This window comes from Callospermophilus lateralis, chromosome 6, assembly GCF_048772815.1.
Source record: "Callospermophilus lateralis isolate mCalLat2 chromosome 6, mCalLat2.hap1, whole genome shotgun sequence".
NCBI lineage: Eukaryota > Metazoa > Chordata > Mammalia > Rodentia > Sciuridae > Callospermophilus > Callospermophilus lateralis.
This window is the reverse complement of record NC_135310.1, coordinates 96,225,884-96,245,748: the sequence shown is the minus strand read 5'-3', so window position 1 is coordinate 96,245,748 and position 19,865 is coordinate 96,225,884. Positions and strand designations below refer to the sequence as shown.

The 19,865-nt window shown below is 36.9% G+C and overlaps 2 protein-coding genes across 3 annotated transcripts; both read left to right on the top strand.

Annotated features, from left to right (window-relative positions):
- Positions 1–8,107: 8,107 nt before the first annotated feature.
- Positions 8,108–12,191, top strand: LOC143401286 (uncharacterized). Its single transcript, XM_076858528.1, has 2 exons — positions 8,108–8,359; positions 12,096–12,191. Exons 1-2 carry the CDS (start codon positions 8,321–8,323, stop codon positions 12,189–12,191), a joined length of 135 nt encoding a protein of 44 aa, XP_076714643.1. The 5' UTR covers positions 8,108–8,320.
- A 348-nt stretch (positions 12,192–12,539) lies between these two features.
- On the top strand, positions 12,540–18,602 carry Ptp4a1 (protein tyrosine phosphatase 4A1). Of its 2 annotated transcripts, none has more exons than XM_076858527.2 (5): positions 12,540–12,644; positions 13,714–13,806; positions 14,212–14,342; positions 14,847–14,921; positions 15,344–18,602. In XM_076858527.2, exons 1-5 carry the CDS (start codon positions 12,540–12,542, stop codon positions 15,546–15,548), a joined length of 609 nt encoding a protein of 202 aa, XP_076714642.1. In that variant the 3' UTR covers positions 15,549–18,602. The 2 variants fall into 2 exon arrangements, with proteins under 2 accessions (XP_076714642.1, XP_076714641.1); XM_076858526.2 differs by having other exon boundaries at positions 15,340–18,602.
- The last annotated feature ends 1,263 nt before the right edge of the window (positions 18,603–19,865 follow it).

Genomic DNA, 19,865 nt, shown 5'->3' with positions numbered 1-19,865 from the left:
TGTAAAGACTGTTCTTTAAAAGCTGTTTATCACTATCACTGACTGGCCAGCAATTTCAATGTATGAAGAGATTACTCACTAGTCAGCACAGCCTGTGCAATATTCTTCTCAATTAAACTTCAATATAATTTTAAATTTTTTTTGTATAACTAACAACAAAGGTAAAGGAAATATTTTCCAAAAAAATTACTCCAGTCTTCAAGTTCCCTTTTTGCAAATTTATAAGCCTAATCACATTAACGCAATTGAAACCTAAAGATCAAAGGCATGGTTGCTATGAGTTCTAGTGCTCAATGGGTGGGTCACACCATAGGGAATTTGAGTCTAGAATTCTCTGCACAAGGGCTCTGCCAAAGTGATCAGTGTACTACTATCACTTTGGGTGAATCTGTACTAGATCAATAATTCATTCCTGAGACACCAATACTACTTGTCAGTTATTCATTTCAAGAAATAAGAGTAAGATTATTCTAAATAGTAATGTAAAAGTGAGCTATTAATCAGCTTTTAGGAGAGATACCCAAATACAACAAATGAAAACTAGGAAACAGTCTGTACTACTTGGATGATACCATCAAGATAAGCCTGCCTGTTATCATCATCACTTTCTTGATTTCACCCTCTAATCTCATTGTCTGATACCAGATCCTATTTCTCCAGGTTTCTGTTTCCTACCAACACCAGAACAGTCATCCAAACATCCTTAAATTGAACATGAAATAATAATGGCACAACATCTATTTATCTGAAAGTCAATGAAGGGCCACTGGAAGATTTTGAGTAGGATAATAAGATCAGATATTCTTATTAAATATCTGTTATTTGCCAAGTACTGTGTTAGGTGTAAGGAAATTAATATAACCACATGACCATTACACTGAAAACCTTCATGGGGTATGAAAGAGATAGGTGATGTTTCAAAAATAATTATCATAATATGACAAAGGCTGCAATAGAGGTATGTGCACAATACATCATAGGTCAGGGAATGGAATACCTATTCTTATGAGGAAGTCAGGAAAACTTAATAAAAAATTAATATTAGGATTTTAAGGAAACGAGAAAGAAATTTTCCCAGGTAAAAAGCATTGTGAATCCAAAGCCATGGATGTCTGAGAAAGTACAGCATATATATTGGAAATCATAATTGGTTTCAAAAGGTTAGAAAGCTAACAAAATAGAGCAGGGAGGTAAGACTGGTAAGGCAAAGACACAATCTTAGAGACTCTTAAATATCTTGAGTTTCGACTTTATCTAAATGTTAATGATGAAGGGTCAGTGGAATATTTTGGGTAGAATAACAAGATCAGCTTTTTTTTTTTTTTTTTTTGAACCAGGGATTGAACTCATGGGCATGCGACCACTGAGCCACATCCCCAACCCTATTTTGTATTTTATGTAGAGACAGGGTCTCATTAACTTGCTTAGCACCTTTCTTTTTCTGAGGCTGGCTTTGAACTCACCATCCTCCTGCTTTAGCCTTCTGAGCTGCTGGGATTAGAGGCATGTGCAACAGCTCATTTTTTAAATGACAATGAAATTTTAAAATATAGGATGGGTTAGATCAAACAAAAACACGTACATACATTGGTAAAGTCACCATTGTATTTCTTATTTAACGTGTTCTTTCATGACAACAAAAACGTAGGATGGACAGACAAGGAATAAATAATATTGTAAAAGATCATAGGATGGTGTCATTCATGAAACACTAAGGAAGGTGTCCTTTGGTAATGCTTTTCATAACATGTCTAGCTACTTTTCATTTATTTGTGGCACTGCTTCACAATAAGATGAATCACCAGAAAAAAATGAAGAGAAAATATTTAAAAATATAAGAGTAGATTTTTGGAATTAAGTACAATAGATAAAAACTTACCCTACTGAACTGCTATGAAAGTTTTTTAAATGTTTGCTTTTAGTTTCTGTACTTATCTCCTCTTAGAGCAGGAATAGTTCACAGATTGGCACCAATTTACAGATTCCACTTTGAGTAGCACTGATCTAGAGAAAAAGCTTTTGAAATGACCATGAGAATGAAAGGAGAGGGCACATTTTCAGCAAAGCATTGTGTTATATTTTATGATTCATTTTCACTTAACTCATAGAAAGATGGCATATAAGCCTGAATGCCAGTGCATTTTTAATATAATAGTTCCTTTCCAGGGCTAGAATAGGTCAAAAGCCAAATTTGTATTTAATTCTTGTTTGTTGAACAAAGAGCCAGAGCATAAGACAGTAAAAAATGTCAAGTGTGGGAGTGCATGCTAGAGCCCCAGTTACTTGAGGAGCGTGTTTGGAGAATTGCCACTTGGTTCACTAGTTTGAGACCAAAAACACCGGGAGGCCCCATCTAAGAAAAAGTAAGAGAAACAGGAAAAAAATGGGAGGGGGGAAAAGAAGGAAAGTAAATAACCTTTAGGGATATAGTTCAAGACCAGAACTAGTAGAGGTAGGACAGAGTAGTAGAGGTAGGAACTCTTCAGTCAGGTCACTGAGATTGGAAACACAGCTATGTCACACAAACCTTGTGAGACCTTTATGCTTTCTAAGGTCCTACATCCTGATTTTTATGATGGAGATAATTGATCTAACCTATAGAAATGTACAAAAAGATTAATACAATGCTACATATAGTATGCATCACCCAGCAAGCTCTCTGTGTCAATTGATATTAAAACAATCCCATTATAAGCTATATCCCTATAGCAACCTACATGCTTAGAGTTTTGAAACACGAACAACTTTCAAATCACTAGACTTTGTACCCAGTCATCATCATTGTGTTCTCACAATCTTCCTCTGGACAGATAACAACAAAATCAATTCATTTACAACTTACAGTCACTTTCAGTGGGGGTTCCCTTAGATTATCTCTAAGTTACCTGGAGTTTCAGATGTTTCCAAATGTTAGTCATACATTTAGAGGCAATCTCACTTATAGCCACAGACCTGATAGATCAATATTCATGATAGCAAAGCTTCTGTTTAATTCTCTGAAAACAACTTTATTTACCTGTATTTCAAGTCCACAGGGAGATTCTCATAAGTTGCACATTCACACATCTGCTAGCATATCAATCCATATTAAAAGCAAATTATATTTAGAATAATTCCCCAGGAATAAGGAATCAGAACAAGAAAGGTTGTAATGTTTTTGATAGCTAGAGTCAGGTTAGGATAACATGGTACCTCTGCCGTAGAGATTACAACAAGGCTATAGACCTATCAACAACCTCTTCTTGGAGGTTCTCTCAGTTTCTAGATGTCTTAAATTATCAGTAAAAACTGCTTCTGCTTCTGAATATCTATCATACAATTGGTGTTTCAAATTTATTACATGTAAATAACTTTGCAGACAGTCATTTTCTGAAAATATTCCTTAATCCTGCAAATTAAAAAATATCAAATATTCATAATTCTGAACATTCATTTGAAATTAATTTTTTCAGATTTTATAAGTAATACTTTTGGAATGAAATTACAAAATACAGGAAGTTATGGAAAAAATATTTTGATCTTAGCATCACTTAATGACAGTCACAAAACATTTATCTTACAAAAATGAACTATAGAAGTATACTATGATAGCAATGTTTGTTGAATATGCTGGTTAAGAAGTAATTGTGTTAGGATGTGGAAAAGCATGTCTGTGATAGCTTTTGTTAATTAATGTAATTATGTTTGCAGGAAATTGTTCAAAAACATTTCTCCTTATGTAAGCCTGGCCCCGGTAATGTTGCTTAGGTCAGTGTCTGTCTGGTTTATCTGCAGCATAAATGCCACCTCCGTAAATTAAACCCGTCAAGTGACAGCTTTGCCATAGCATGCATAACCAACCTTTAAATTTTATTTATGTTCCATTCCCTTTATCTAGACAGATTAAATTCTCCTTTCCTAAGTTATTTTTGCCTTAGTTCAGACTGCGGCATAATTCAACATGTTCTAGACAATCACATGGAAACAATGGCCCTACTAACTTCCAGTTCCCAGATGATTTTTATTCAGACTACTTAACACCAACAGAAACTTTTTTTCTGAAAATTTAGGAAGAGTTTTCTCAAACTATCTTCCCTCAGGAACCAGTATGTGAATCACTCATAATGACATGCTATGAAAATTCTATGAATTATGGGTTCTTAAGAAGTCCCTTGCTTAGTCCCAAAGAAATGGTCTTTCCAGCATGCAAACTGATAATACATATTTTCTTGACTAATCTGTCAATATGCATGTTGAAGTCTCACAGAAGTAAATACTGTAATTGGCAGAATTACTAGGGTGGAAACACATTCTCACCTAATTCAAAGACTTATATTTAAATTGATTAAAATTAGACAATCAAAAGTAAAGGAAAAGAAAATGGAAATACATTAAAAATTATTTCTTAAAATAGACAATTTTTAAAAATTCTTCAAAACTGGCTTAATTTTATAGAGCAAACATTACCTCTAATGGTTTGATTTGATGACTTAATGAGATGTTTACTCCTAATTCAGCTGGATTCATTTATGGATATTGATAGGACCCTCCTATATATGAATATATATGAAACATAATAGCTCACACATGGCTATTGACCTTATATTTTGATCATAGGCTAGATTCCTTGAGAGGCTTATTGTGATAAACTTGATTGCTCATTGTATCTAAAATTCCTGCAGAAATTATAACAAAGCCCTGTTGTTGTGTTCTTTAGTCATCAGAAACCTAGTTAAGAGACCCCTGATAAGTAACTGTCTTAAAGGAAGGAATTAGGTTACTTTTTAAAATGTAGCATATTTTAGTTTTGAACCATGAACACATAAATTATATGTTCACAGAAATTTAACCATACTTCACATTTTTTTCACTTTTTTAAAATAATCACAAAAGATTAATTATGGATATAAAATAGGCTGTTCAAAAACAACAAAAAGAAAATAAACTTTAACAATGTTGACAGTAAACATGGCTATAGATCTGGATCACTCCAGGCACTAGTATCCAGACTCCTACTGGGTTATGGCTCATTGGAGTATTTACCTCTACTAATTATATTTGGTATATCATTATGCTTTGCAAATTAGTATCTTTTTCTGGTTGATATTGCCACATTTGATCTATCATTGCAGAGGTAATACTCTTGCTATATTAAGTGTTCTTTATCAGACTCAGTCTCAATCAATCTGACACTGGAACAAATTAAATCTTCCATTCCTTTCACATACTTAGTATAAATGAAACCCATACTTACCAGGCTATATGCTGTCCTTTTAAGGATTTCTCTGTTCTCTATCATAATAGTTTGCTGATTTATTACTTCTCTTCTGCATCCATACGTATCTTTTTTTTCCCCACCAATACTAGGAATTGACCCCAGGGCATTGTACATGCCAGGCAAACATTCTATCACTAAGATATCCACAGGCCTTTTTATTTTACTATGAGACAGGATCTCACTAATGTTGCCAAGGCTGGCCTGGAAACTTCAATCCTCCTGTCTCCACCTCTCAAGTTGCTAGGATTCCAGGCATAAGATCTCAGCAGGGTCTTACTTATAATATGCTTCTAATTTTGCTTATCTTCCAGTTATTGGCTTTGATATTTTGAATATGCTGATGAAAAGTCCTGCCTACCATAATAAGATCAAAGACATATGCTTTAAGAGAATTAACTTCCAGTAGAACATCACGTTGAGCAGGAGAGAAATCTTCCATTTTAGAGCCTCTTCTGAAGCTTAGTCACTGGCTTTCAGAGGTACTGAGTTGAACTGAGTATAGCATACACCCTCAGCATAGTAGTGTGGTTTTTAACCAGTGGCATAGAACACAGTTGGCATAGATGACAGTTGGCAGAGAGGCAAACCCTTGACTATTCTAAAAGAATTTAGTAGAATGGTTAGTAAATCTACACTTAAATCTTGTTTAAAATGTGTTCTTATTCTCAATAGTAAAAGCCTCTATTTTTTCATCTTTAAATGATATCCTTTTCAAATTAGGACAGTGTGGTACCTCATCTGATAGGCTAGACTCCCTATTAATTAATCCACTTGAGAGTTTGAGTCCAGCTTTTAAAGCTCAAAGATTACAGACAACTGAATGCTTCATGTCAGCACTGCTGTGGTAATTACAGGATCTGTGGAGCACAAGGATCACAACTTGTATCACTAATTCTACAAGAAAACTGGTTAATACTGATTTAGTTTGCTTATCATTAGCTAAGTTTATATCTTATACCACCAAATTTCTTTTCTGAAAAAGTCACTACATTGAAAAAGTTTCACTATTCCAATTAGTATAACTTCTCTGACCAACTTTTTTGAGTAAGAGTGGCTAACAGACTATGTGAGTTTTTTTTTTTTTAACTACCATATCATATGTTGTTCAAGCTTTTCATTTATTATGATATTAACTCTGCCCTCAATATATCACCAATATCTTCTCCCACTATAAAATGCATATTTACACAAGTTATTTGCCATATGAAAGTTTTAATTTTTTATAAATGATATAATTCTTTTTCTAACTTGAGTTCCCCGTTCTGCTTCGTTACCATCCCAAGACTCTTTTTTTAATTAATATATTATTAGTACTTAAAAATCTTGAAATCTACTCCTTTTATGTTCATTTGTGAAAGGACATTATGTCTCAAGTTCTCTAGCTTTCCTTGACTTAAAGGGATTCCTAGGCAAGCAACTTCTTCTTAAAATGATGAGTAGACATTTATTTCTTTAAAAGTCTGACCTACTTCTTGTTTTCAAAAGATCTTATTTTGCTTATAGAGTACATGTTTTTAAGAAGGTTGAATAACTATGCAAGTAGTGTCTCTAAATAGAAATTCTAATAAATCTCAAGATGCTACAATACACTGACCCAGGACACAATTTGATCCCTAAAGCCTTCTCCAATCTAATACTGGGGGAAAACAGCAAACAAAAGGCCTCAGTATTAGTAGAAAGCTTAGTTCTTCAAAGCAGGTGAAGGTCTTGTTTATTCCTTCCAGAAAGCAGAGGAGAATGGGTTTGCAGATTATAAATGACAGTTACTCTTGTATACCACATAACAACTGCGATAAGGCTTTACTTCTTTTAGGGGCCTAAATTCAGAAGACAGTGAAATCCAAAGGACTGTAACAAAAAGGAGAGCTTGGATTTTGACGCAAAGAATCACATCAGTCCTTGACTGAGGATTCTTAGTTGTTAAAAACGCTTCCTTTTAGTAGTGGCTAACCTTTCATTATCTGTAACAACACATCAAGTAAGCAACAGTACAAACGATGCATGTGATTTCGAAATGACACAACTGAGCCAACTGCAGTTGCCCTCGGACCTTGTAGGAAGGAGTAACCAAAAAAAAAAAAATATATATATATATATATATACACATACATACATACATACATACATACACACACATACATGGAGCACAGGGCTTTATTGGCATCAAAAGAAACAGTCCCCGCGTTGGACTGGGTAGTTCCAAGAAGATAAGTTTCTCCTCCCCCACCCCGCCCCCTTGAAAGTGCCTCTGGCGACAACAATTCTTCCGGAACATGCCTAGGGCCGTGGCATTCGGGCTGTTGAGTCACTGGGTACAGCGGTCATGCGACATAAATATTATTTGATGACGGACATCCTAGGAGCGCAGGTGCCAAGGTAAACCTTTGGCAAATATGACTGTGGTTGTGACTTAGATCCAGAGGAAAGCAGGGTTGAGACTTGAAACGCGACTGCAACCTACAGAGACAGTATTTTAAGTTTGAGGCAAACTTCAAGCCTCCCATGTGACACTCCTAGCTGGTTTTAATGATGAGAAACAGGGTTGTCTCGTGATTCCTTGTAATTGCGTGACTGGAATCTTCCCGTGCCGGCTCCCTATACTTCACCAAGCTTCCAGCATCCTCCAAGTTTCTCCCCTTCCCTTTCCCTCCCCCGCTAAGAGGAGGCTCGGGTTCCAGCATTTCGCCATTCATCAACCGGTTCACACCGGTGGCGGCCGCCGTGAGGTGACGTCCACGGCGGGGGCGGGCTCTCGCCCCCGCTCGTCCGCTCAGGGCCCAGGATCCCGGGCTGCGATTGGCTGCAGGGGGTGCGCACGTAGCTCCGGCTATAAAAGGGAGGGCTTGTGACGCAAGGGCGCCTCGGCTCGCGTATTGGCTCCTGCGGCTGCGGGCCGGCTAGGCGACGCGCTCTCCTCGGAGCCGCTCACTGCATGGTAGTCTGGTGCGCCCGCCGCCGCCTGCACCGCCACCGCCGCCGCCCCGCGACGACCACCGCCACCCCCTGCCCTGCAGCCGCCGCCACCGCCGCCGCTTGTATCGCCGCCGCCTCGGGACCGGCTGTATGATTAGGCCACAATCTTCAATGAGTAAACATATTCCTGTGAGTAGTCGTCGCCCCGCCGCCTCCGGGACTGGGAATCTGCGAGCGTCCCCCCCATCCCGCCTTTGCCTTTGTTCAGGGCCCTGACTTAGCTCCCCGCGGTCCCAGGCTGTGGCCGGGTTGGTCCGGAGTGAGCTGGCGGGTTACGATCCCGTGGTCGGCCGGTAACGACCGGCTACTGGGAAGCCAACGCCGGGCCCGTGGGGCTGCGGTATGGCAGTTGGCCGCCTGAAGCATCGACTTCCACGTCCCCGCCGAGCGCCGGGCTGTTGGGACCTTGCGGCCCCACCAGCGCGGCGGGCGGAGGCAGTTTCGACTGCCGCAGCGGGACGGGCGGGGTGGCACAAAAGCCGTTTTGTGACCGCCGCCCCTGCCCTCGGCCCTGGGGACTGGCGCGCCGGGTTCAGGCTCAGTGGGTTCCGTGGCTCCCAGGGTCCCTTTGTTAAGCTTAAGGAGAGTGGCCGCACTCTAGCGGGAGACGTGGCCCGGGGTGGGGCGAGGGCTGCGCGTGTCACTGCGGAGCCGGATACGGGGAGGGCGCGGTGGCGGCGGGGTCGCCACCAGATCCGGGCCGGAGTGGGGTAGGCGGGGCGGCCCAGCGGGGCTGGTAACGGTCTCGGCCCAGAGCTGTCGGAGCTCGGGGGCTGGCGCGGGACAGGAGCTTGGTGCAGCCACCCCCATGCTGCGAGGCCGGGACCGGAGCCTCAGACAAAATGGCCTCGGCGCCCGCGCCTTCAGTCAGGCGCGGCGCGAACCCGTGATTGCGGCGCGGAGAAGGGGCGAGGCGAGCGGGCGGGCCCGGGCGCGCAGCGCCGCGTGCGTCGAGTGGAGGCCATCGGGGGCATTCCGGGAGCTTCCCTGCTTCCCGGGCCGGCTCAGTTAGGTGAGGACACCGGCGCCCCGCCCCGCCCTGCCTTCTCCGGTCTCCACCTGGTAATTCGAGCTGTTCCGGATTTAATGTCCCACCCTCAGGCCCTGGATAATTGGAACAAGTCGAGTCTTGCCCTTTCTCTGGGCCACTCGTCAAGATAAATGACCTGGGTCTGAGCACTTTGAAAAGTGCCAGGGCTACTGAAGCGAAGGCGCCCCGGGCTGGGCACCAGCACGCATTTTTCCTGCCAATCTTGAAAGGGCCCTGGATGGCGCCTTTTAATCGGATACTACTTAGAATTGTTCTTGAAGTCCTTGCTTGTAATGTGTGGGTGACTCCTTTTGGCTTGTGGCAACAGTAGCCAACCAGAGCCAGAATTCTAAAGTTTATATTCTGTCGACGGAACTCGCTACAATTCCAAGAGTATTAAGTTTTTATACTGTAGTTGGAATCCTCGATCGGCTTGAGATCCAGATTCGTGAGAGTGCTTCCTTTTATTCTCTTTATGTGTGTTTTGTCTGATGCTAGTTAATCAGTTGAAAACCCGAAAAGTAGATTCAAAAGTAAGTGGCATTTTATACACGGTTTATTAGGTGTGATACCTGAAACCTAAGTATACGTGTAGTCTTTTTTGGCAAAGCGATTGGTTCTATAGATTGACTTGATTCTGCAATCTGATAAACTGACTTAAGCTTCTATACAAAAACTGCTGTCTTCTCCCTCATGTATATTAGATTGAATGCAACTGAAATGTGGAAGATATCCCTTTGTGTTTCTGAACTATCATGGATAGGTTTGTTGGTTTGTTTTCCCTGTGAGGAGGAAATTGAGAATAGGGCTGAATAGAAAGATGACAGTGGTCACCCTGCTTTAATTGAAGTGTCCCCCCAGCCACTGGGTGGCTCCACAGTAAGAATAACCAGTACAGGAAATGAATTCTATATTGTTTTTCCCACTTTCTTTGAAACTACTTAAAAAGCTTTACAGAGGTCTTTAATCCATTGTGTATTATCTGAAAAGTGCCAGAATGCTCCTATTATATCTAATTATTTAGGACTTAAGGTGAAATTAGATTACTACAGTTTGTGTTCGTTGTAATGGTGATGTCTTCCTTGGTAATTTAGACAATTTTTACTTAACCCAGCTGGCAGATAGGTGAAGTAACCTCCAAAGACTTATTAGAACCATCTTGGACTACGCATAGTGATACACACCTGTGATCTCAGGGGCTCTGGAATCTGATAGCAAATTCAAGGCTAGTTTGAGCAAATTAGCAAGATCCTAAAGAGCTGGGGTAATCTAGTTTAGAGGTAGAGCATCCCTGGGTTAACAAACAAAACTTTGGGAATATTTAGTAAACATGACTCCTTATCCTAAATCCTTTGTTTTACCAGAAAAATAAACTAGTTCTTTAAGGTTTTCTTTTTTGTGATCACATGAATTCTTTGAAATTTAGCTGTAGTAAAGAAACTAGCATGGGCTCTATTTAAAGGTATAACTGAGTATGGAAGTAGACACTTCCATTTAATTTTAAGCCTTTTAAGTATTTCAGTTTAAGCATGGAAAGCTAATTTGAGCCATTTTTGTTACTGTTAACAAGGTTTTGTTGAGGTAAATCACTCTTTAATACATTTTGTTTAGGTCAGTGGCTCTCATTTAGAGCTCTTGTTAGCTTGTTATTAACATTTTCCTTATTCCATTCTTTTCTTCCAAGTACACAATCTGCTTGGAAATAAACTAACATTAACATTATGTACATATTAAACTAACATTTATGTACATATTCTGAAAATATCCTGTTGAGTATTCATTTAATTTTGATACTGGTATAAACCTGATTTAAAAGAGAACTTTCGTGAAAAATAGACATTATCTTGCTTTGAGACCTATGGAAAAACTCTAAGGTCCTTTCTACTACCCCAGCACTGGTACCTACCTCTTTTGTCTCTGAATTAGATTTGAGGTTTAGGCCAGCTAAGGGAATTTTTGGTTTTAAAATACAAGAAAGTATTAACATTATGAATAGTTTATAAATACAAAAGGGAAACATTTTGTTATTTCACAATTAACTTCCCAAGAATTATTTTCCTATAATCTGACATTGTTGTCATAATGGAAATGAGAAGTCCATGAGGTTGTTAAGATAAAATGAGATAATGTGTGTGGAAAAACTTTGAAAACAAGTCCCCTTTCTCTTAAGAAAAGGATATATTGATTAGAGGAATAGGTAAGTTTTATAAGAGCCAGTTAATTTTATTCTAGACAGAGTAATGTGAGCTGTGTGTGAACTATCTGTGATTTTATTTTTACTTCAGTGTATTTTGAAACTTAAAGAGGAAGAAATGATAGCACAAAAGGAAAATATAGGTGTGACTTCAGATTTTTTCACATTTAAGAACTAAATCTTCAAGGGCAATTATTGAGAAATAATTACATGAAGAAGTTTTTATATATATAGAATGGTCCATACAATTGACATCTCCATCTCACCCCTTTCAAAAATATCTTACTACGGCTGGGGTTGTGGCTCTGTGGTAGAGTGCTCATCTCACATGTATGAGGCACTGGTTTCGATCCTCAGCACCACATAAAAATAAAATAAATGTATTGTGTACATCTACAACTAAAAAAAATATTTTTTAAAAAATGTCTTATAAAATCTTTATAGTTGGACAATTCTAAAGGGTTTATGAGTGTTTGTTTTAGGCTTATTGGTTTACATTTGATTCAATTAAAAGTTAAAAAGGTACCTTTGGCTCTAATTTGAAAAGATAGTTGTACACTTAAATGCTATAAAAGTGTAACATGTTTCTTCTGAATTGGAAAATAACTTTTTCTTTCTTTCTTTCCTTTTCTTTTAAACAGCAGTTCTGTGGTGTTCTTGGTCACACATTTATGGAGTTTCTGAAGGGCAGTGGAGATTACTGCCAGGCACAGCACGACCTCTATGCAGACAAGTGAACTGTAGAAATTCATTACTACTCCACCAAGAAGCCCCCATAAGAGTGGTTAACCTGGACACAGACGTATTGAATTGAAAATCCACCGAGCATTTTACAAGAGTTCTGACCTGGATGGGGTAAACCTCAGTGCACTTCCTTTCTATTGCCTCAGTATTACTGGATTGAAGAATTGCTGCTTCTTGATAGGAGGTTCATTTCATTTCCCATTACTCCCAACTTCATACTCAAAGCACTGAGAATATCAAGTGGAGTATATTGAAGTAGACTTCAGTTACTTTGCCTCATTTCTGTATTCAATTTTTAAATTCTTTCATAACCCTATTGAGTGTTTTTTAACTAAATTAACATGGCTCGAATGAACCGCCCTGCTCCTGTGGAAGTCACATACAAGAACATGAGATTTCTTATTACACACAATCCAACCAATGCAACCTTAAACAAATTTATAGAGGTAAGATTTAATACATTATGATGTCTTAAATTGGTTGTAGCTTAATAGTGGGATTTTCATCTTACTATTTTTTAAGATGAGATGACATACCTATGGTTCCAGTTCCCAGAAATGAAATATCATTAGTTTGGGATAAATTGCTATAAAAATTTTGAGAAAGAATATATTTAATTTAGAACTCATAAATGAATAGTTCTTCAGGTTGGCCTATGTGTAGATAAACCCGGCACAAATGGTATACACCTGTAATTCCAATGATTTGGGAGATTGAGGCGAAAGGATCACAAGTTTGAGGCCAGCCTGGGCAACTTAGTGAGACTGTCTCCATAGTAAAAATAAAAAGGACTAAGGATGTAGCTCAGTGATAAAACACCCCTACATTCAATTCATTGTACTACAAAAAAGAAAAGAACTATTGACATGGACAATATAACAGTGTAGTCCTCACTTTTCTTGTAATTTTATAGGGGAAGGCTGAAATGTTTGGATTTTTTTTTTCCATATGTCCTCTTATCCTCATGCTATAAACCACATAGTTTGTCTTGGGCCTCACTTGATGCTTAGAAGCTACTGATTCTGCTGCTTTCTGATGACAGTTTTGTGGTCAGTCCTGTTTAATACCTGTCTCACCATCAGCTTCTTTTTACTAGGAAGGAAGGAATATAATGCTGGGTAATTTATCTGGACATACACATTTTGTTTCATAGATATCTATAGGTGTACAAAAATAGCAAATAGGCCACTCAGATCATAGGAAAATACCACTTACATGTTTTTGTAATGTTAGGAGAATTATAATGAGTAGTAGTGTATTTTAAAAGCTGTAGTATTAAATGATAAGGGTATTTTAAAAAACTATTCTCAGGATTTAAAGAGTTTTTGCATATACTTTTAAGACTGATTTAGTTCCATGTTAAACATAGATAGGAGGTTCTACTGTTCTCTTCATGATGTTCTGTTAACCAGCATTCTCAGTGATCAGAAATTATCAAAATAGCAAATGATGAGTAATAGTAATACAATTATGAAGATCTCATTAGGATTTTTTTTTAATGTATATTTTATCCAGGAACTTAAGAAGTATGGTGTTACCACAATAGTAAGAGTATGTGAAGCAACCTATGACACTACTCTTGTGGAGAAAGAAGGCATCCATGTTCTTGTAAGTATTAATAGTTCCTATGTGTTTAAGATAATGTGCTACAAGTTTTATTCAGATAAACCTTCCAGATCTCAAGAAGCCTAATTTTAAAAGTTGTGTAAGATTTTATGCAATAAAATATTCAAATATAAAGGTGAAATCTAAGCAAAGGTATGAAGTAACTAAAAAATTTTTATAGGGCTGGGGATGTGGCTCAAGAGGTAGCGTGCTCGCCTGGCATGCATGCGGCCTGGGTTCGATCCTCAGCACCATATACAAACAAAGATGTTGTGTCCACCGATAACTAAAAAAAAATAAAAAATTTTATAATGATTCAGCATTTAGTTACATTTCATTGACAATGGGAGTTAATAAAACGTGATTAACCTTTAAGATCTAATATATTTAAACATTCTTTTGACTTAGGATTGGCCTTTTGATGATGGTGCACCACCGTCCAACCAAATTGTCGATGACTGGTTAAGTCTTGTAAAAATTAAGTTTCGTGAAGAACCTGGTTGTTGTATTGCTGTTCATTGTGTTGCAGGCCTTGGGAGGTAAGAGCAATTCTTCTTTTGGTTCCAGATAAACATCTATATTGATATATAAAAACACTGGTATTTGCCAGGTATAGTGGGGCACACCTAAAATCTCATTGCTTGAGACTGAGACAGAAGGATCACAAGTTGAAGGCCAGCTTGGGCAATTGTTTTTTGTATTTTGCGGGAGGGAGGGTACTGGGAATTTAATTTAGGGCTCTCAAACACTGAGACACATCCCCAGCCCTATTTTATATTTTATTTAGAGACAGGGTCTCACTGAGTTGCTTAGTGCCTCGCACTAAGAGACTGGCTTTGAACTCACCATCCTCTTGTCTCATCCTCCTGAACCGCTGGGATTACAGACATGTGGCACCATGCCCAGCTCAGTTTTTGTTTTTTTTTTTTTAATCATGAAGTCAACATGTAACATATAGGTATAACTTAAATATGATGATGGATAATTATACTTCAGGACTTGATTTTGAAATTTTGACTGATTAAAATTCTTAACCTTTCTAGAGCTCCAGTGCTTGTTGCCCTGGCATTGATTGAAGGCGGAATGAAATATGAAGATGCAGTACAATTCATAAGACAGTAAGTTGTGAAATCTCTCTTTATTTCCTTGTTGAAGGTGTCAGTAAGTTTTAAATGTATTATAAATTGCCCTTCTGATTTTTATCTTTTTTTTTAAGATAATAATATCCCCTTGTTTATAGTCCATGCAGATGCTCATACTACTAAGATTCTAATCCAACAGCATTATTTGAATTATTATTTTGCTTTAAATTATTGATTGAATATGCTATTGTTGATACATATTTTATTGAAGTATAATTAGATATGGTTAAGAATACATGAGTCTCAACAGCTCAGTTGACAATAGCTAATAAAATAACGATCTGAAGCAATGTATAAGTGCTCTAAAACATTCCTTCATGGCCTTTGTAATTGTCTTCCTTGCCTCCAGAAGCAATCTCTATCACTGTAAAATTAGTTTGTCCTTTCCTTCCAGAAAGCGGCGTGGAGCCTTTAACAGCAAGCAACTTTTGTATTTGGAGAAGTATCGTCCTAAAATGCGGCTGCGCTTCAAAGACTCCAATGGTCATAGAAACAACTGTTGCATTCAATAAAACTCGGGCGCCTGATGCTATTGCCTTGGAAGTGGAACTTAAGACGGGACCTAATTTGTCGTACATATTAGCCAACATGTTGGCGTGGTGAATAAGTCTGATGAAGCTTCCATAGGAGTATTGGAAAGCAGTTTTACCAGGCCACAAGCTTGACAGAATTTCAACCTCTATGTTTGGGTTATGATCAACCTGTTTGGACACTTAGCAAAAGATTCTTGCTGTTCACAATTTAAAATGTGCTTATCATTTGTACCAGTTGACCTTTCCTGAAATCATGCGGTATTGAGTTAATTTCTTTAAATCTATTTCCATGCCAGAATCTTACATAAGAAATTTAGAAAGATTAGGTGCCAAAATACCCAGCACAATACTTGTATATTTTTAGTATCGTACAAAACCAAAATTCCAAGAACTAAGAACACTCTAGACCTTACATGATTTATTCCTTCAGTCATTTCAAACATTGTAGGCCCTATATGATTATTTGCCTGCTCTTTTTATGTTTACATCTCCCACATTCATACCAGTATACATCAGGTTTGCTTTTACCTATTGGGGTTTTTTGTTTTTGTTTGTTTTGGTTTTGTTTTTGTTTGTTTTGGTTTTGTTTTTGTTTTCCTTTTACCAAGTCTTACAGCAATTATTTTTATTTAATATCTTTCTATAAGTCTTATTTTTTGCTGTTATGGGAAACCTCCATTTTGAAAACCTAAGTTTTTACAGAAGCACATGTCTTTAAGTCTCCAGACAAAAAAAAAAAAAAAGCCTTACAGTTAATTTAATGTTTGCACTCTGAGGTGCAACTTAACAGGGAGGGCCTGAAAAAAAGAATGGGAGGGGGCTATTAAATATTTTTAGTAAAATGTTGCCTTTGTCTTGTGCAGAACCTGTAGAATATATGCTCTTTAATTTAGTAAATATTTTTTTAAAAGGTAGAGATGCTCTGTTATTGTAGGTAAAACAATTCTTAATCATAAAGTTTCTGAATTTCTTGTAATTTTTTTTCATAATTATCAGAAGTTGTTTACCAACTTTTTGTTTGAAGTGTGATTTTTTTTTCTTTTATTCCCAACCTCTTGCAAAAAAAGAAAAAAGTGGGTTTCTGCTGATGAATTGAGCAGACATCTAATATTTTATATGCCTTTTGAGCTGTGTAACTTAATATTTGGATACTTGATAATTTTGTTTTATTATGTAATTGATAAAATGGTGATGTGTATTAATGTTAGTTCAACCATATATTTATACTGTCTGGGAATGTGTGGTTATAGTTCTGTGGGAGAAATAATTTGTCAGTGTTCACCAGCTTGTAAAAACTTAGTGCGAGAGCTTAAACATCTAAATAAATAATGAAATGCATTTATCATCACTGAGATTGTTTTGCTTAAAGTTAAAAATTTGTAGTAAACAATGAATTGCACTTCACTTAATACCATTTGTAACATGTGTCCACATTTTTTTTTTTTTTAACAAATGAAGGAGTAAATGAAATCAGTATTTTAGTAATCTCAGAATTGTTTTTAGGTCCTGAACACGGTTTAATACTAAACACTTTTCATTACAAACTTTTTAAGGGTCTAGATAATTTTGAACCAGTTTATGTATTGTGTACTGAGAAGAAACCATGTATAGTAGAGAAAGACCTTGATTTAAAGTTCACTTCTAATTATCAGTGGTTTTGTGCAGCTTACCTTCCAAGATTGTTTTTCTTTTTTGCAAATACATACCTTTATAAAGATTTTGGAAATTAACTTGAACCCAAGTATTTGGCACATGAGCGCTTAATAAATGTTAAATCTTTTTTCAGTAATCTGAAATACTTCACACACTTAAAGGGACAGATGTCCTTGTCTTTATAAATGCAAACAACTTAATTTGAGTAAAAAGGTGATATTACACTTTGTGTTTTCAAGAATTGTTTGTCTTCATGCCAGCCAGTCTAACACTTAATATGGATATATCCATTTTTTAAATTAGCAAGGGCCAAGGAATAACAGGCCTCTCTAGGCCCTGGTTCTTCAAATCTTACATCATCTATGAGTGGGGCAAGTGAGCTATTTTCTATACTGTTTTAAAAAAATGCAGCATATTCTAGATGAAAAGATAATTTTTGTGTAGTCTACTACTGAATAATGTTATCACCACATAGCCCCATAAAACTTCATTTTTGTTGGGAGAAAAGAAGTGCCATCGTGATTAATGAAAAAAATCTGTTAAGTTTGAAAAGTTGAATTAATTTGCAGTGTTGATTGTATATATTTGGTGCTAAAAATCACTTTATAAACATCTGTACAGTATCAAATATTTTGTATCTTGTAAATATGGCTAGTTATAGGAATACCTGTAATACATCCTAACCAATCCCTTATGTCTAATGAGATTTTAAGGAATTGTGAGTTTGTCTTGAATGCAGGAAGTTTACCAGATGGTTCTAAAATTTGGTTACTTGGGTTTGAATATCTTTAGTGGGATGATATATATATAGTGACTAGTTGCCTAGGCTTGTCTATTGGAACCATGTTGACTATAGGAAATGTGATTGCTAAATGATAATGAGAAACTGCAATCTCCTTTTAGTGAGAGGAAAACCTAGAAATTGGGTGCCACTGTTCATTTTGCAGTGTTCTGCAACCTTCATTTGTTTTCTCAGTGCCCACTTAGGGCAATGCTCTCCTATTCCTGCACCTTAACAGCCCATCCTGGTATGTGATCACAGCTGATCACATTCCCCTTCAAAATGATGCTGTGGTTCCCAAAATCTCAATCTCTGGGGATCTGTTTTTCAGTGTCATTCATTTGACAAAAAGCTACTGTTTGCCAGGTATTTAAGAGTATTTGCAGAGAACATAAAAGATGGTGTCAGCCAATTCTGATCACCAAATATTGATCGAAATTAGAGAATGCTTTCTGTTGAGTTTCAGGAAATGTAATTTGGTGAGAATACTTCAAATGGAAGTAGCAATATACGTGGCAATGATTTCCTTTTTTACATGTAATCAAATTCTTAGAAGTTTTAAAAAGTACATGAAGTATAGTAGTATCTGCCATACATGTTTATACCCCACATTCTTGATTCCTTGAATTAATGTTTGTATTTATGTGCTTTCTTACACCTGAATTGAAATTAAAGACTGGTTTAAAAGTGTCTGACACAATGTTTCTGCATTACCTTTTGGGATAACCAGCCTTAAGTAGAATCTTAAAAGAAAAAGAATAGAAAACTATATTAACCTTCAATGAACTAAGCCAGTTAACATGCATTTGGAGAGAAATGAAAAAACTGACCATAATTCTGTAATTTGATAAATAATACCAGTTAATTGGTATAGTTATAACTACCATTTATTAAGAATCTTTATGCTGGATAATTTTTGTAATCTGAGATCCTTCCAATAACATGTTCTATAATAGGATACAGAACTCAGGAATTCAATCCTGTGTTCAAATCGGTCCACTGAACCACACAATCTAATATGAATATGTGCCTATCTTGTGTAAGCAATTGTTAAAAGCTTTTGAGTTCTTGAACTCAAGTATTAAAATCGCTCATTTTCATTAAAGACAAAATTTCTTCCTAAAGACTATATAAACCCTCTTGTAATTTTTTCCACCCAAATCCCTTTTTTTTTTTTTGCAGAGAAACTTGAAATTTAAGTAAGAATAAATTGTAACAACTCTGCAGTCTCAGTAACAATATTTTTGATTGTAAAATATTTATCTCCCTTTTAAATTTCATATCTGTCATAGGAGCCCAAACTGGGACATCTAAACAGTGCTGGTTAAGATGGAAAGCAAAAAGGGTTTTGGGATGTCTCATGGTGACTGAACAGAACTGGTCACACAGCCACCCAGCAAAGAAAACTTTACTAAGGGGAAAGCCAGAAGTACATAGCATTAATTGCTACTACATCAGCATATGTAAGAGTACATCCACAGCAACACTTCATAACAAATGAAATATCAAGTACAAGGGGATGAAATTTCCAAGCACCAAAATAGATATGAAATTCAGGCACTAAAACATACTATACATAATTATATACTATAATTATATATGTAATTTTATATATGTAATATATATTTTTTATCATAAGAACTTATTTAATCTTACTTTACATATGATTTTAGCCAAGTTGGGTAATTTTGATTACCTATCAGAACAGAGGTGATAAAAAAAATGCAGAGCACAGGGGGAAAAGCATGTGGGTAGCAAGCAGTAAGACACTTAACAGCCTGATACTGAGGACTAAATTATGAAAATTCAAAAAGCACATCCATTTGGAACAAGTCGATTCTATGACTAAATCCTTAGGCTTATATACAATAAAACAATTATAACAATTACCCATAGTCATCAAGAACATTAATTATTGTTTTTACAGTAAGGAATTTTATAATCCAGTATTTT

Excerpts from the sequence above, each read along its gene's own strand:
- LOC143401286 (XM_076858528.1), top strand. The coding sequence starts at position 8,321 with ATGATTAGGCCACAATCTTCAATGAGTAAACATATTCCT. Across the intron at positions 8,360-12,095 it reads CAATGAGTAAACATATTCCT|CAGTTCTGTGGTGTTCTTGG; the intron begins GTGAGTAGTCGT and ends TCTTTTAAACAG.
- Ptp4a1 (XM_076858527.2), top strand. The coding sequence starts at position 12,540 with ATGGCTCGAATGAACCGCCCTGCTCCTGTGGAAGTCACATACAAGAAC. Across the intron at positions 12,645-13,713 it reads CCTTAAACAAATTTATAGAG|GAACTTAAGAAGTATGGTGT; the intron begins GTAAGATTTAAT and ends TATTTTATCCAG. Across the intron at positions 13,807-14,211 it reads AAGAAGGCATCCATGTTCTT|GATTGGCCTTTTGATGATGG; the intron begins GTAAGTATTAAT and ends CTTTTGACTTAG.